The 18,158-nt window shown below is 44.6% G+C and overlaps 1 protein-coding gene across 1 annotated transcript; it reads right to left on the reverse strand.

The window, feature by feature from the left end:
* Positions 1 to 12,120: 12,120 nt before the first annotated feature.
* On the reverse strand, positions 12,121 to 17,878 carry PSMB5 (proteasome 20S subunit beta 5). Its single transcript, XM_072837889.1, has 3 exons — positions 17,621 to 17,878; positions 16,592 to 16,898; positions 12,121 to 12,627 (listed from the first exon to the last, which is right to left on the reverse strand). Exons 1-3 carry the CDS (start codon positions 17,816 to 17,818, stop codon positions 12,341 to 12,343), a joined length of 792 nt encoding a protein of 263 aa, XP_072693990.1. The 5' UTR covers positions 17,819 to 17,878; the 3' UTR covers positions 12,121 to 12,340.
* Positions 17,879 to 18,158: the final 280 nt, after the last annotated feature.

Consider the following 18,158-nt stretch of genomic DNA (forward strand, 5'->3'; position numbering starts at 1 on the left):
TTAAGAGTTGGATGCTTAACCCACTGTGTCACCCAGGCATCCCAGCAGTGTTTATATTCCTAAGGGTTATAGATTTTCTGTTTCTTTTCCCATATTTTTCATTAAAAAATTTTTTAAGGCACACCAGGGTGGCTCAGCAGATGAGTGTCTGCCTTCGGATCAGGGTGTGATGCTGGGATCCAGGATTGGGTCCCACAACTCGGCTCCCTGTGAGGAGCCAGCTTCTCCCTCTGCCTGTGTCTTTTCTTCTCTCTGTGTGTGTCTCTCATGAATAAATAAAAAGATTTTTAAAAATTTGTTTTAAGATTTTATTTATTTATTTGAGAGAGCACACAGAGAAGGAGAGGGTGAAGCAGATTCCCCACTAAGCAGGGAGCCCAATGTGGGGATAGATCCCAGGACCCCAGGATCATACCCAAGCTCAAGGCAGACACTTAACCGACTAAGCCACCCAGATACTCCCCTCATCCCAATTTTTTTTAATAATACAAGCCAGCTAGGAAATCACTAGGAAAATATTTATTATTATTATTTTTTTAAAAGATTTTATTGATTAATCATAGAGACAGAGAGAGAGAGAGAGGCAGAGAGAGAAGCAGGCTCCATGCAGAGAGCCCAATGTGGGACTCGATCCAAGGTCTCCAGGATCACGCCCTGGGCTGCAGGCGGTGCTAAGCCGCTGCGCCACGGGGGCTGCCCTATTATTATTATTATTATTATTATTATTATTATTATTATTGTTATTATTTTAAGTAGGCTCCATTCCCAGCTTGGAGCCCAACATGGGACTTGAACTCATGACCCTGAGATCAAGACCTGAGCTGAGATCAAGAGTCAGATATCATGTGGTGTCTGGGTAGCTCAGTTGGTTAAACATCTGACTTTGGCTCAGATCATAATCTCAGGGTCCTGGGATCAATCAAACTCCATGTTGGGCTTCATACTCAACAGAGTCTGCCTCTCACCCTCTCCCTCTGCCCCTCCCACTGCTCATGTTCTCTCTCTCTCTCTCTCTCTCTAATAAATAAAATCTTAAAAAAAAAAAAAAAAAAAGTCAGATCCTTAACTGGGCACCCCTACTATAACATCTTATATCTGCAAACATACAGGTGAACATTTTCAAAATGTTAGGATGAAGGAAACAATTGTTAGCAACAATTACTATAATCGACATTTATTGAAGGTTTACTTGATGCCAGGCACTCTCTCATTTAATCAATTCAATGAGGTAAGTACTATTACACTGTCTCTTTCACTAATGAGAAAACGGACAGGGAAGGTAATTTACTTCAAGGTCACTGAGGTCACTAAGTGGTGGAGTCCGAAGTTGAATCCAGGCCTCCTGACTTCTGGACCTTTAGTCTCTGCCTAAATTGAAATCCACTCTGCCTTTCTATGTTACCCTCTTTTGGTCTTCTGTTCTGAGTCCATGAAAGATAAGCTGTCTTCCCTCTAAGGATCATTAGAATGTTCATACCACTGCCCCACCAATGTCTCTTGGGATATATATATATCCCAATATATAAAAAAAAAAAAAAATATATATATATATATATATTTTTTTTTTTTTTTCTTTTAGAGTGGGGGGTACGTGGGAGAGAGAGAATCCTAAGCAGCCTCTGTGTCCAGTGCAGAGCCCAGCCCAGGGCTTGATCTCTTGATCTTGAGATATGACCTGAGCCCAAATCAAGAGTCAGCTGTTTAACCAACTGAGCCATCCAGGCACCTCTCCTGGGACACATTGTAAATTATGAGTCTATTTCTACAAAGGCCAGAATTAAGTTGGAAAAGCCATTTCTTTTTACGTTTCCTTTTTCCCCTATGGTCATAGCGGAATCTTTGGTAGAAAGTTTGAGTAAAGCATTTTGGGGCTATTAGATAATGAGAATAGAAAGAAAATGCATCTTTTTCACGTAAAAAAATTACAATTTTAAACTCCAAAACATTGGAGATTTCAAATGCTAAACTTTACAGATGATTTGTCAATTGAGGAAAAGCTGCTCATTTGGCTTTGAATCAAGCAGATCTCTTTATTTTAAGCTATTTCTGTTCAGTAAGATCCCATGGGAACTGCCCATACAGTGAAATCTAACTTTCCCTAAAGTGGGGCCAGGAAGCTACTTCCAATAGTCATTCATTAACACACCCGAGAGCATTTTAAAACAGTAGTGGAAGGAAATCCCAGAGTCAGTTGAGATTGTGTCCTCAGAGGCACTGGAGAGGGAAGTGTCTGAGAGAGTTGAGGTTTGGAGACATGAAAGAAGCTACTGAAAGGTGGAAGATAATGTAAAGGAAAAGAGAAGACAGACAGGCAGCAAAGAACTGTACTCAAGGAACTGTTATGCTGTAGCAGGAGTGAAGGCAGATTAAATTTTAAAGGGAAAAAAATGTCTGTATCAGACTGATTATGAAATGCAGAGGGACGCCTGGATGGCTCAGCAGTCGAGCATCTGCCTTTGGCTCAGGGCTCACGGCATGATCCCCGGCCGGTCCCAGGATCCAGTCCCCACATAGGGCTCCCCACAGGGAGCCTGCTTCTCCCTCTGTCTGTGTCTCTGCCTCTCTCTGTGTCTCTCATGAATAAATAAATAAAATCTTTTAAAAAAATGAATGCAAAGGAAATTGTATAAATAGCCTGGAAATCTTTCTTGGAAATCAATAAAAAAAATAAATATCAAAAATGCAAAAAAAAACTAAATATAGATAAATGTGAAAACGTAGGAGAATGAGAAAGAAGAGGAGAAAAAAGATAAATGCTGGGGCACCTGGGTGGCTCAGTCAGTTAAGTGTCTGCCTTGGGCTCAGGGCATGATCCCAGGGTCCTGGGATAGAGCCTTGCATCCAGCTCTCCACTGGGGAGGGCTTGCTTCTCCTTCTCCCTTTGCCTGCCGCTCTGCCTACTTACACACACTCTCTCTGTGTGTCAAATAAATAAATAAAATCTTTAAAAATCTTTAAAAAATCTTTAAAAATCTTAAATCTTAAAAAAAAAAAAAAATGACAGGGCAGCCCTAGTGGCGCAGTGGTTTAGTGGTTTAGCTAAACCACTGCCCGCGGCCCGGGGTGTGATCCTGGAGACCCTGGATGGAGTCCCACGTCGGGCTCTCTGCATGGTGACTGCTACTCCCTCTGCTTGTGTCTCTGCCTCTCTCTCTCTCTCTATGAATAAATAAATAAATAAATAAATAAATAAATAAATAAATAAATTTAATTAAATAGTTAATGCATGTAGAAGAAATGACAGAAATTGAAAAACTAGCGTTTGGCAACCACCAATGCAAAAAATGGTTTCAGGAAGGATAATCAATGGTCGCTAAATCCACTGGGGGTGCAAAATTGTCAGAGAACAGAGTATTCATTCACATGATTTCAAATAATCACTCTACTAATTATTAGTTTACTAATTAATTACAAAGGGCAAACAGTAGAGAAATCTAGCAGAGAAACTTCACATCACCAGTAATATAACAAACTGACATGTGCCTCCTGACAGTGATACAATGGAAAATATACAGTATCACTTAGGTACTACTCTTGCTAAGAATATTTAACCTGAATCTAATCAGTAGGAAACAATCAGGGATCCCTGGGTGGCTCAGGGCATGATCCTGGAGTCCCAGGATCCAGTCCCACATCAGGCTCCCTGCATGGAGCCTGCTTCTGCCTCTGCCTGTGTCTCTGCCTCTCTCTCTCTCTCTGTGTCTCTCGTGAATAAATAAATAATATCTTAAAAAAAAAAAAAAAAGAGGAAACAATCAGACAAATCCAGACTGCACATGACAGATGATGGCCTGGATAAATGCTATAAAAGTATAAGTGGGGGATCCCTGGGTGGCTCGGTGGTTTAGCGCCTGCCTTCGGCTCAGGGCATGATCCTGGAGTCCCGGGATCGAGTCCCACATCGGGCTCCCTGCACAGAGCCTGCTTCTCCCTCTGCTTCTTCCTCTGCCTGTGTCTCTGCCTCTCTCTCTCTCTCTGTGTCTCTCTCATGAATAAATAAATAAAATCTTAAAAAATATATATATAAAAGTGTGTTATAAAAGACATGTATATACAAATATGGGAGCCTATTCTTAATTAAACTAAAAAGATATGACAATTGAATGTGATGTGACTTCCGGATCAGGAAAAAAAAACTATTATGGGCATTATGTAAACAAATGAGGAATCTGAATATGGACATATGGTAATATGATTATATCAATGTTAAATTTCTTGGTGTGGTATTGTAGTTTCATAGGAGAATATCTTAGTTCTTAAGAGACACATTTAGGGGCAAAATGTCATGATCTCTTAACTTTCAAATGATTCAGTAAAATATATATTAACAAATTGATATATGCATATAGAGATAACGCAAATGTGGCAAAATGATATCAATTAGCGAACCTGTATGAAGAGTACATGGGTATTCGTTATAGCATTCTTTCAACTTTTCTGGTCTTGAAACACTTCAAAATTTAAAAAATAATAAAAACAGATCATGTTTTTGCATTAGATATTTAGATTCAGCTCCTGAGTCAAGGAAGTAGTCTCACAAACTCCAGCCTTCCCAGATTTATTTTAGACTTTGTTATAATGTCTCAGAAAATTCAAAAGTGCATGTGAATGAGTACCACCTAGAATGTTTTTAAACATGAGGAAGAACAAGTAGTGACAAATCTAGATTGTGAAAAAAGCCAAAGCCCAATGAAAAGTGGCTTTTGTTTTTAATGTGTGGGGGTTGGTGATACATGAACCTCCCTTTCACCATCGATTAATCCTTCTCTTGTAAAGAGCAACTCACTCATGCACCTGACATCCAGGGACCAGACTTGAGTATCTGCTAAGCCTCTGCCCATTGGTTTAATGGAAAACAACAAAACAACACATGCTAAGAGAGAGATACCCTACAGAGCTACCCCAGGAGCTCAATTCTCAGGGCCTGACCATATTTTGTGTGAGACTAATGCTATCATTTGAAGAGAAAGATAGCAGGAGTGCAGAATCTGGGCAAGGTGGGAATGGGCAGGACTGCTCCTTAAACCTGCTTTTCATGGGGCACCTGCCTGGCTCAGTTAGTACAGAGTGCAGACTCTTGATGTTGGGGTTGTGAGTTCAAGACCCATGTTGGGTGTAGAGATTACTTAAAAATAAAAAAAAATTAAAACTGCTCTTTATGACAGTTGTCTTCATTTATAAGCAGAGGTAGCATAACATTTTTAAAAAATTCTCCAAAAAAAAAAAAAAATTCTCCAAACAGGGACGACTGGGTGGCTCAGTGGTTGAGCATCTGCCTTTGGCTGGGGGAGTGATCTCAGGGTCCTGGAATCGATTCCCTCATTGGGCTCCCAGCATGGAGCCTGCTTCTCCCTCTGCCTGTGTCTCTGCCTCTCTCTCTCTTTCATGAATAAATAAATAAAATCTTAAAAAAAAAATTCTCCAAGCCAGTAATTATCTCTTAATTTAAAAAATTAGGGGCACCTGAGTAGCTCAGTCGGTTAAGAATCAGACTCTTGTGGGGGAATCCCTGGGTGGCGCAGCGGTTTAGCGCCTGCCTTTGGCCCAGGACACGATCCTGGAGACCGGGGATCGAGTCCCACGTCGGGCTCCCTGCATGGAGCCTGCTTCTCTCTCTGCCTCTCTCTCTCTCTTTCTCTCTCTGTGTCTATCATGAATAAATAAATGAAATATTAAAAAAAAAAAAAGAATCAGACTCTTGGTATCGGCTCAGGTCATGACCTCATGAGTAGTGAGATGGAGCCCTATTTTTGGGCTCTGTGCTCAGATTCTCTCTCCCTTTTCCTCGGTCCCTCTCTCCTCCTCTCTCAAATAGATAAATAAAAGCTTTTTAAAAAATTAGTATGTTTCAAAATACGCTTAAGAGCAGCAAACAAGGGAACCCTGGGTAGCGCAGCGGTTTAGCGCCTGCCTTTGGCCCAGGGCGCAATCCTGGAGACCCGGGATCGAATCCCACGTCGGGCTCCTGGTGCATGGAGCCTGCTTCTCCCTCTGCCTATGTCTCTGCCTCTCTCTCTCTCTCTCTCTCTGTGTGACTATCATAAATAAATAAATAATTAAAAAAAAAAAAGAGCAGCAAACAGCATCTTGGAATTCAACAATTACAGGGAGTCACAGTTCTGAGAAGGGTAAAGAAGAATCACATAGTAAAGTCCTTCCTTCATTTATTCATTAAAATGTATGTATTATATTATCTCTGCTGAGTAGCCTGTACCATGCTAGACACGGGGAACAAACAAAAGTTCAGTACAGTACATGTCTGACTGAAAGGAAGACAAACATATCACAAAATAACCAGAGACCCTACAGAAGTGCTCTTCCATGTGACTGTTTACATGAGTTGGGGCAACCCAGCTACCCCTCTCCACAGACCACACTGACGCTCTACTGACTCAAGGCTGAGCCACCTTTCTGTAGTTGGCTTCTTTGGGGGCTACTATGGGACTATGTTTAATCTGTTGTTCTGGTTTAAAATGCTCCACTGCGGGGCACCTGGGTGACTCAGTGGTTGAGCATCTGCCTTCCGCTCAGGTCGTGAACCCAGGGTCCTGGGATTGAGCCCTGCATTGGGCTCTCCACAAGGCTCTGACTCTCTGTGTCTCTCATGAATAGATAAATAAAATCTAAAAATAAATAAAATAAAATGCTCCACTGCTTTCTTTTCCAGAGCTTAAGCTGGGGGCGCAGCCTCAGGACTCAAGACACGGGGTGATTATGAGCCCTCCCACAGAATCCTGGTGCTCACTGGACTCCCTCTGATCAGTCACCACCACATATCATCACTGGAGATGAGCTACCATGCAAGAAGAGCCTCTGTATTGTGTGAGACTCTGGATGCATGGGGAAGCTTTGAACATACAATGTCCTTGGGACAGCGGTGGTATTGAGGCTAGGCTGGGAAAAGAGCTGTAGTAGTTGTAAAAATATCCCCTTGACTTTCGTCCCTTCTGTTTTGCACAAATTCCTCCTTGGAGCTACTTATTCCTTCCCACTGAGAGCACCTGCTATTCCTGTCTTTCTGGGAGTCTGTGGCCTTCTTCTCTCCATTTGAACAGCCATGGCCCTGACCTGCGGGCATTACAGAAAAAATGGGATGAGTTATGCATGTGTGATGGGGGTATAGAGCCCAAGGAAGAGAGGATCTCTCCCTGAACCTAAAAGTAAAAAGGTAAAAGGTACTGGATCTATGATCTTGCCTCACTCACCCTGCTCTTCTTGTGAGATGGAGTTCTACTTTCTTGTCTTTGGTCTGGCTGGGTTGAGAAGGTGGTTCTGAGGGCTCAAACCTTCTTCCCAACCTTGCCTGAGCAGGGTAGACATGGAGATTCTTGTGGGATGTAAGCGACTGTGACAGTACAGGGGCAACACACAGAGGGCCACGTGTTCATTATGTATGGCTGGAGAAATTATCTGTCTCCAGGGGGACATGTTTCATTGTACATTAGCTTCTAGCTGCTTCCTTCCTCCCCGTTTCTCTGCCCGGTCTCTCGATAATTGTCCTTCGGAGTCTCCATCCCCCCTTCCACAGTGCTGCTCTGCCCATCACTGTCTCCTGCCATCCCCCTTGCCATGTGAGTCTCCCTCTCCACTTTGCTCACTCTCTCTTGCAGCCTAGGACGTGCGGTTTCTCCTTCGCTCATCTGTCTCTGGTTCTCTCTAGGTCACATTCTCTCGTTCCGTGTTTCACTCTGCAATACCAGCATTTGGGGTACCCCACAGCTAGTGATAACCTTTTCTTGTTACATTAAAGCCCACAAAAAAAAAAAAAAAAAAGAAAGAAAAGAAAAGAAAAGAAAAGAAGAAAGAAAGAAAAGCCCACAGCACCACTTGGTCGACTGACTGATTGGTTTTACTGTGGAGGAAAGAAAAGGGAATTTTCCCAAAGAGGACAGAGAGAAAACATGGAATTGAGCAAAGGGAGAATAGAGAGACAGGGCAGCCACTGAAGATGGGGTGGGGACCAGAGAGGAGGGCACCAGAAGAGGTGGAATCCATGGTGTCTTATTTCCCTTCAAATAAACTGGGTCTGGATGCCTGGGTAGCTCAGTGGTGGAGCATCTGAGCTCAGGGTGTGATGTGATCCGGGGGTCTGGGGATGGAATCCTGCATCAGCCTCCCTGCAGAAAGCCTCCTTCTCTGTGTCTCTCATGAATAAATAAATAAAATCTTAAAAAAAAAAAAAAAAAAAAAAAACTGGGTCAGATATTCATGGCTGATGACAGAATCTGGATTATAAAGGGTTAAGTATCAAGTTAGGCTTGGCACCCAAATCCGAGGCAGAAGCTTTAGGGAGAAAGGAGTTGGGTTAAATAAACCCAAGAAGCTGATGTGGGTAGAATTTCTTCTGCCTGACCCACTAACAACTGTGAACAGGACATTTTAGAAATGGCTTTTATTGAAATGCTTCGGTGGGGCATAGTCCCTGGAACCAAGAACCTAGCCTGGAGGCCAGGCCCAGGAGCACTGCAGGAATGTGGAGAATCAGTGGACGGGAGGCAGGGGCCTGGGGGGAGGGCCGGCCAGGGTCAGATGGGAGGTGGCAGCAGCTGCTGATTGGGGCAGTTCTGATGCTGCGTGTGCTCTCTCCCCTTGCCTGCTATAATTAAGGCTTTCCCAATATGATCCTGGCTTCCTGAAGGGAAAGCTAGAATTCTGAAAACAAACAAAAAAATACAGCAGAGATACTGGGCTGCAATCTACACATATTTTGATCATAAAGCACTTAATCATGTCCTGAGATCACTGCTGCTAGTCAGTTTCAATTTTTTTTTTTTTTTAATTTTTTGCTGGTCAGTTTCAAAGTACTTCAGCTCCTGTTACAGCCCTGGCAGGAGGGGCTCTTCTAGGGAAACAAATAAAAATAACATAAAAATCCCTAACTGTACCTTCCAGATTAGATACGCTCGTGTAAATCCTTCATTGACCCAATCATCCTCCTGACAGCCTGACACAGGGGAGATGCTCCCCGGTCCTCTGAGTTTCCCTCCAGATTTTTTTTTTTTTACCTTACTCCTTTTTCATCCCACTTCTTGCATCTCTCCCCTAACAGACCACATAGAATCCATGGACCAGAATAAATCAGTTGTTTTATTTTCCCTCAAAGGATGTAAACTTCCACTCCCCAAATGGCTTTGACAGTTTTCTCATTTGCGAGCTGAGGAGGATATCAAGAGACATTGACCTTCTGGTTTTGCCTAAAGAGGGAACACTCAGTAACTATTACGCTCCAGTCCCTGATTTCCTTTCATTGTGCCCTTTTTCCTCCTCCCTCATGTCCTCGCCTATCTTTTCCTTTTCCCTCCTGTACATTCTCCCTATAGCCCTCCCTTACCTAGTGTGGAGATGCTATGAGGCTCATCTGCCTTCAACCCACAGCATTCCCTGCTAGCAAGAAAAAACACAAGGCCTCAAAGAGTGTTTGCTCTCTCTTTAATCAGATTAGTCCCATTACCTACCCGGAGGAGTCAGATTTTGGTGTCACTGAGCTATCTGTTAGAAGGAGGAAAACTGTCAGACATCACTTAAAGAGTCCTGTCCTGTGGACACCTGGGAACTGCTGGGAGAAATTAATCTTCTAGCTATTTAAGGCAATTTCTTTTCCATCATCCTTTGTCAAGAGGACTGCACTGGGAAACAAATCTGATGGGAGTCCCTGAACTGGTCCACTTCACTCGACAGGATCTCTCCAATGCTGTGCAGCATCCATCATTCCCTCACAGCGGAGACACACATCAATGTGAAGCTGGCGCCCCACCAGCCCTCAGCAGCAAGAAGCCACAACTGCACAGGGTGGGTGTGAGTGGGCCTAGATGCTTGCAGTTTTCCTCCACCTCTGCTCTATTTTCTTTCCAGAAGACCTACCACAAATCAATCTCTTATGAATTCTTTCTTTTTTTGAGGTCCAGGATGGAAGAGAAACAGGCATATGCAGAACAGAACATGGGACTGACGGTTGTATATTTTCTTGCCTGAATGTAAGGACTCAGCCAGTGCAGAATAGGTGCTTCCATCAAACAGCAAGACTGCCGCCAAAGCTAGGGGTGATACAGAAATCAGGCAAGGGTAGCATTGTTTCAAGACCATCTTTTCTCTCTAGACTTAGTTTTTCTTTCATGAGCTGGGGAGTCCTATGCTCATTTATGTAAAAGAATTCCAACCTTCAACTCTCTTTCCACCCTTGGGGTTATTTCCCAGGGCAGTAATTTTCAAATTGTGTTCCTTTGGGTCCAAAATGTACCAGGAAGTATGTATACCTAATGGTGTGGAGGTGAGGAGGTGGTGGTATGGAATGTGGCTTCATGGAGGAGGAGGCTCAGTGGTTGAGGCTCTGGACCCCCTCAACTCTATTTCAACCTGATTCTATTTCTTTCAGGTGTTAGAATTTCTCCTAAGAATTTTTTTTTAACGGGGATCCCTGGGTGGCTCAGCGGTTTAGCGCCTGCCTTCGGCCCAGGGCATGGTCCTGGAGTCCCAGGATCGAGTCCTACATCAGGCTCTCTGCATGGAACCTGTTTCTCCCTCTGCCTGTGTCTCTGCCTCTCTCTGTCTCTCTCTCTGTCTCTCATGAATAAATAAAAAATAAAAATAAAATAAAAAAAGAATTTTTTTAAGGTTCTAATTTTTTTTTTTAAGATTTATTTATGCATGAGAGACACACAGAGAGGCAGAGACACAGGCAGGGGGAGAAGCAGGCTCCATGCAGACAGCCTGATGTGAGCCTTGATCCCGAGTCTCGGGGATCACGACCTGAGCCGAAGGCAATCGCCCAACCGCTGAGCCACCCAGCTGTCCCTAAATTTTTTTAAGTAAGCTTGATACCCAATGTGGGGCTCAAACTCATGACCCCAAGATCAAGAATCACATGCTTCACTCAGTGGGGTCAGCCAGGTGCCCCTAAGGCTCTAATTTTTAACAAAGATGTACAAACTAGTATCCTGAATCCGAGGACAGACAACTGGACTTGTGCGTCTCACACAGCTAACCAACAACCACTGGCTGATGGCTCCTGCCCTCTAACGTAGAGTAGGCCCAGGTCCCCCTGCTGGCGGCTCCCTGACTCCAGGGGCTCCTGGGGCACTTTTTCAGCAAAATGAGTCTCCTTAGGCACCAGAGCCATTTGTTTTCCAAACTCCCTTCTCCAATCTCACTAATTCCCAATTTCCCTGCATTTGACAAATGCAATTAACAAGGCTCTATCAGTTCCTGGCTGACAGCCCTCATCAATCAATACTCGACTGCACGAGGCTGAGGGGGAAGGGAAGGCATCCAAGATACAGAGTTGGGGGGCAGAGATAGAGTTGGGGGGTGGGGAGTAGGCAGCCTGACCTCCTTGATTTCTCAAACCCCTCAGCTCAAAATAGGATGCTGGGCTGTCACCCTTACCAGCCACTTTTCCCCTTCCTGCTCACTAAAACCAAAGCAGTACAGTTTATACCCTCCACTCCCAGGTCTTTCCCACCAACCTCCTTTAGTCCCCTACACTTGCGTCTCCTCTTGAACAGAAGGCCCTGCCATCTGCTGCCACCATAGCTTGGGGACCTCCTCAGTGCTGGGTGTGATACATCAACCAGTGCTCTCTCAGCAGGGCCTCTTCCCCACCCACACATTCCAGAGACAATTCCGAGCTGCCTTCTGTCCAGGAGGCTATAAGCCCACCAAACACCACTTGTCCCCTACATGTACGCACATCAGAGAGCCAAAAGGACAAGGATCACCAAGCTTGCAGTCACCACCGCTTTCACACTCACCTTCCCCTCCCAATTGGTTTAAGATTCAAGACTCCCCCTCTTCACCTTTCTGCTGTGTGTAGCACCGGCCTCCCCTCCCCCACTGCAAGGTGAGAGCCTTTTCTTCTGCAGCTCTTCCTCATATAGCCCTGTGCATCTTTCCACCTCATCAACTTTTCATCTCTTTGCAAACAGAATCGGGAAGTGTCTCCCTCCTCCCTCTCCTTCTCCTTTGTTATTAGCTTCATGAGTGGGGATGCTAATGTATTCACTAGACAATGTCTTCACACCACTGTTTCCTGTAATTACAGTCAGTGCCCTCCCACTGTCCTGGCTTATTTGGCTGTAAAGTGCTTGGAGGAGGGACAGTGTGGACAAAAGACACAACACAGGCTAAGGTCAAGTAGTGTAATGTTAACATCCAAGAAAGTAAAACAAATAATCACTTCTGCAGTAGGTCATTAACAACTAGTAACACATAGAGGTCAACGGCACCAGAGCGTAAAAAAATTATCAATACAACTGAGGACCCCTCCATTAGAGGATGGGGAACTGTATCCACATTATCAGCAACAGTCACCCCAAGAAATGGTAGGAGCCACATCCACCCTCCTTTAGGGGGTAGAGCCACTATATTTGTCATGTAGATCAGCTACATTGTCACTGGAGACTCGGATCCAGCCATCCTCCCGGACATGGTAGAGGTTGACTGCACCTCCTGAGTAGGCATCTCTATAGGTGGCTTGGTAGATGGCTCGACGGGCCAGATCATAGGCCTGTTCCACCTCTAGGTCATAGGAGTAACCCCGATCCATAACCCCATAAGCATACACAGAGCCAGAACCTACAGAGAAGGTGGCCCCCGAGATCCGGTTTCCTTCACTGTCCACATAGTAGAGGCCTGGAAAGAGAGGTGAAGTTAGCAGGAAAAAAATGACCATCCCTTTTGACATCTAATTCATTCTCTGAGAAAAGTTCTCCTTCCCTCTTGAAACCCAGGAGAGACCAACAGATATACAAGAAAACAGCACTTCTATAAAATTACTTAAAAATAGCTGAAGAGGGGGGTGGAGCACCTGGGTGGTTCAGTGGTTGAGCATTCTGCTTTTGGCTCGGGTCCTGGGGTCCTGGGAACGAGTCCCGCATCAGGTTCCTTTGCCTATGTCTCTAACCCTCTCTTTGTGTCTCTCATGAATAAATAGATAAAATCTGAAAGAAAGAAAGAAAGAAAGAAAGAAAGAAAGAAAGAAAGAAAGAAAGCAAGCTTGAATATTAAGATTCCTAGATTCTACAACGTAACACCTCATCTCACTTCTCATTATTCTTGTCCTTGCTATATAACAAAAAAACCAAGTATAATCTAAATGACTTAGGTTTCAAGCACAGAACTTCAGGCACTGTGGGAGATTATGTTTAAAACAATCCTAACTCTGGGGTGCTTGGGTAGTTCAGTGGGAGCCTTCAGCTCAAGTCATGATCCCAGGGTCCTGGGATCGAGCCCCACATCAGGCTCTCTGTTCAGCAGGGAGTCTGCTTTTCCCTTTCCCTCTGCCCCTCAACCTCTGCTCGTGCGCTCTCTCCCAAATAAATTTTTTTTATACCCCAAAACAATCCTAGCCCTCAAAGTTTAGACTATCTGGGGGACAAGACATACATCACACAGTAGGAGAGAGCCTAAGAGTTCCAAATCATATCACAAAGACCTGCACTGCCCAATATGGGAGCAACTAGACATGTACACTGAGTATTTGAAATGAAGCTGGTACCACATGCTGAAATGACATTTTGGTTCTATAAAATAAAATATATTATAATTATTATTTTAAGATTTATTAGTGCTTGTTTTGGCAGCACATATACTAAGATTCATTAATTTATTTGAGAGAGGGAGAGAAAGAGCACGTGTGTGTGTGTGCTCACACGCCCAGGGTGGAAGGGCAGAGGGACAGAGAATCCCACGCAGACCCCAGGCTGAGTGCAACCCCAAAATCACAACCTGAGCCCAAACCAAGAATCAGATGCCTAACTGCATCACCCAGGTGCTCCAAAGTAAAATATATTATTAAAATTAACTTCTTTAATTTTTTAAATGTGCCTATTATAAAATTTAAAATTACACATATGGCTCACATTTTATTTCTATTGGATAGTGCTGGTATAGATCAGGGGTTGGCCAGGCCAAGTGCCTGTTTTTGTAAATAAAGTTTTACTGGAACACAGCCATACCCATTTGTGTACATATTGTTTATGACTGCTTTTGTGCTAAAGCAGGAGAGTTAGGTAGTTAAGACAAAGACCATATGGCCTGCAAACCTACATTATTTACGACTTGGCCCTTTATGAAGAAATTAGCTAATTTTCAGAATACATGAAAATTTAGACAAAGATTTTACTACATTTTTATCAATTACAACTGCCTGCTGGACCTTTCCAACAGGATGCCTTTGTCACCAAGTTCAGATTCAAATACTTTCAGTGGCTCTCTACTACCAACCAAACTCATCTCTCTCCTGCTCCACCAGCCCACACTGCCTCCCATGTTCACAAATCCTGCCTGCCAATGGCATCATTAATCTTCCTATTTCAGTGGTTCCCATCTCTCACTGAGCATCAGAATCATCTAAGGAAGCTTTTTAAAAAAGATACCCAGGACTTACCTCAGGTATTTTTTTTTAATTAGTTTTTTATTTTTATTTTTTTTATTTTTATTTATTTATGATAGTCACAGAGAGAGAAAGAGAGGCAGAGACATAGGCAGAGGGAGAAGCAGGCTCCATGCACCGGGAGCCTGATGTGGGATTCGATCCCGGGTCTCCAGGATCGCGCCCTGGGCCAAAGGCAGGCGCCAAACCGCTGCGCCACCCAGAGATCCCTACCTCAGGTATTCTTTTTCAATTGGTCTGGGGTGGGGAACAAGTATGAGGTTTGTGTTTTAAGTTCTCCAGTGATTCAAAAGCAAGCCGGTGGAGAACCAAATGCTTATCAGTTTTCAGGTTCACGGATTTCAAGGCCTACCTCAAACTAGCACCCCACCCCCGAACCGCCCCAGTCCCATGGCCACTAGCGTGCCTACAGGCTCACCATCTGAGGTTCTAGTTTAGCTCTCTGGCTCTATGGATCACTATTCTTATTTTTCTTTTCTTTTTTTTTTTTTTTTTAAGATTTTATTTATTCATGAGAGACACAAAGAGAGGCAGAGACATAGGCAGAGGGAGAAGCAGGCTCCCTGCAGGGAGCTCCACATCAGGGATCCCTGCCATCAGGGATCCCATAATCACGCCCTGAGCAGAAGGCAGACGCTCAACCACTGAGCCACCCAGGCGTCCCTCCCATCCGCTTTTTAAACTCATTCACTCTTCACTGAGTAGTGTACCGATAGTTTCCAAAGCAAGGAGAAGAGCTGGTTATACTCTAATTGTTTGACAGAGGCACTTGCCAGTTGTTTACTTGGCACTCAGTAAGCAGGTGAATGAATGAAGCAAAAACAAAAGGAAAGAATAACTATTTTCAAGCACCAAGGGGGAAAATTATACAGAAAGTAACTAGATGTATTCCAGCTAGACTAAAGAGACATCCAAAGCTGGTTGACAAGCTGAGGTGCCAGGCTGGTTTAGTCTGTGGAATGTGCGACTCTTGATCTTGGAGTCTTGAGTTTGAGCCCCAAACTGGGTGTAGTGACTAGTTACATGAATATAACTTAAAACAACAACAACAACAAACAAACTGGTTGAAAAGGAACTGACATCAGATGCAAGGTTAAACTTTCTGGCAAAGTTTTTATATACTAGAAAAAGGCTTAAGGAATTTATTTTCAGAGATGACAGAATAGGACCTAAGGTCCTAGGGTAATTCCATCAAGTAAGGAAAGGATGAGCCCTAAAGGCCCCTTTTAGGTCAAAGACTCCCCAAAAGAAAAAGGGGAAGAGAAATAGCTAACTTCCTGTATATTAGAATTACAGCAACATGTGACACTGAGCCCTTGAAATGGGGCTAATGCACATGCCAAAATGATATTATGGATTAACGAATCATTAAAATACCCCCTTTTTACTTTTTAAATATATCCATTACACAATTCTAAAAAATTGTCATTTACTTATTATTATTATTATTATTATTATTTTAAAGTCAGCTCTACACCCGGGACACCTGGATGGCTCAGCGAGCAATTAAGCTCTGCTTTCGGCTCAGGGCATGATCTTGGAGTTCAGGGATGGAGTCTCACGTTGGACTCCCTGCGGGGAGCCTGCTTCTCCCTCTGCCTGTGTCTCTGCCTCTCTCTGTGTCTCTCATGAATAAATAAATAAAGTCTTAAGAAAATAATAAGTAAGCTTTACACCCAACACGGAGCTTGAACTCACCACCCTGAGATCAGGAGTCACAGGCTCCACTGACGGAGCCAGCCAGGGGCCCCCTCCATTAGATAATTTTAAATTACACAGGTGACTCGCATTATATTTTTGTTAGAAAGCACTGACTGGAGTTTTTACGTCTATTATCCAATTTAATTCTCAAATACACTCTTTGTCAGTCTTATTTTATGGGAGAAAGGAGAAACATTATGTGCCAGACACTACATGCTTTACGTGTATTACCTCATTTAACCAATGTAAGAGATGATGAAACTGGCTAGAAAAATGAGCAGCCCATGTAAGGTCATGTGGGTAGTCAATGACACAGCTAGTCTAAGCTCCATGCCCTCTCCTACACTGTAGTGACCTCCTTGAATAAAGAGAAGAAAGGACGGAGAACCTAATCAACACATCGCCAGCACTGACACAAAGCCCTTTCATTCATTCACCTGTTCATCCAACCCCTCCTCTCTAGTGCCAGCCCAAGAACCATGTGGTTGTGGCTTAACTCACCAGGGCCTCTCTTATCCCAGCCACAGATCATGGTGCCCATGGACAGCCCCATGCCTTTATATTGATACACCATGTTGGCAAGCAGCTTGGAGGCAGCTGCTACGGAGATGCGTTCCTTGTTTCGGAGCTCATAGATTCGACATTGCCGAGCCAATAGCCGCTCCCAGAAGCTGCAATCTGCTGCGCCCCCAGCCATGGTGCCCAGCAGGTAGGGATTGATCTCTATCACCTTCTTTACTGTCTGGGAGGCTATATAGGCACCCGCTGTGGCCCGAGAGTCCGCTGCAACAATGACTCCATGTTGAAACTGTTAAGATCAGAGGAAAACACAAAAGCAGGCCACATCAGACCACGGAAATGATCTCCTTCACATTTCTTTTTTGCATCAGTGGAAACCCAGAACATCTCTGTCATTCTACCCTTCACAAAATGCTTTCCACATATTAATATCAACTAAGTTTCACATCGATCCCTCGACATGGGTATAACCAGTATTAACTTCAATTTCACTTTATAGATCAGGAAAAGATGTTCAATGAGATCGAATGATTAGCCCAAGATCACAGAGCTAGCTACTGCAAAGCTGGATCAGGAATCCCGGTCGTCTGGCTCCTTCTACAGTGCTTCCTCCCACCAACCTTCCCCCTCAAATGACATAGCTTTTGGGTTACCTTCGCCTAGCAGGGACCTAGTTTACAAAATCGCAAGTTAATGGTTAAACATCCTTTCCCCTGCCAATGTTCATTGCTGCTGAGGCTTCCCCTTTCCTGGACCGGAGCCACCTGGGGTTGCCCAGGAATCACCCCAAGCAGCCCCCGGTTTCTTCTCCCACTTAACCTCAGCCCCACGGTCCTACGGCTAGAGAGCGAGAACCGAGGCCTCTGGGGCAATGAGACAGCGAAACCACCGGGGTCGGGAGGCTCCCCCTAGGTTTCCTGGTCGCGGGCCCCGCGGGCTCCGGTCCAGCTGGAAGCCCGGGAAGGGCTCAGGCGCACGGGTCTCTGCCCGGCGCGGCGGTTGGGTCCGCACCTTGAAGGCCAGGGTGGTGGTTCCATGAAGCATTTCGATTCCCGGCTCCTCCGCGACACCCCAGTTGGGCGCGACGAGGCTCAGCCCATCGCTGGGACTCCCTGGACCCAGATCCAGCAGATCCACACGACCCCCGAGTCCGAAATAACCGTGCCGGTTCACCGGTAGCGGCCTCTCCAACACGCTGGCCAGCGCCATGTCTAGTAAGGGCACAAGGAATTCCCTGCGAGAAGGCCTATCAGAGAGCCGCCGGGCAACGCCTCGCCGTCACAGCTTCACTTCCTATTAAAAGTATCTCAGGGAGGAGCCATTTTAACTCCTGGCAACCACGCCTCCAAAAACAGGAGCCAGACGCCAGGGACTATTTTCACCGATTGGGGGGGCGGGGGGATAAATGGCTTAACTTCCTCTAAATATTAAAAGGATGTTGTTGTCATCTTAACTTTGGTCAAGCAAGCAATACTCGATTAAATTCACCTCCAAGTCATAGGAAGCGATTGGAAACGTCCGTGTTGCGTGAGGGAAGTGAGACCGGCCA

This window comes from Canis lupus, chromosome 9, assembly GCF_048164855.1.
Source record: "Canis lupus baileyi chromosome 9, mCanLup2.hap1, whole genome shotgun sequence".
In the NCBI taxonomy this organism is placed as follows: Eukaryota; Metazoa; Chordata; class Mammalia; order Carnivora; family Canidae; genus Canis; species Canis lupus.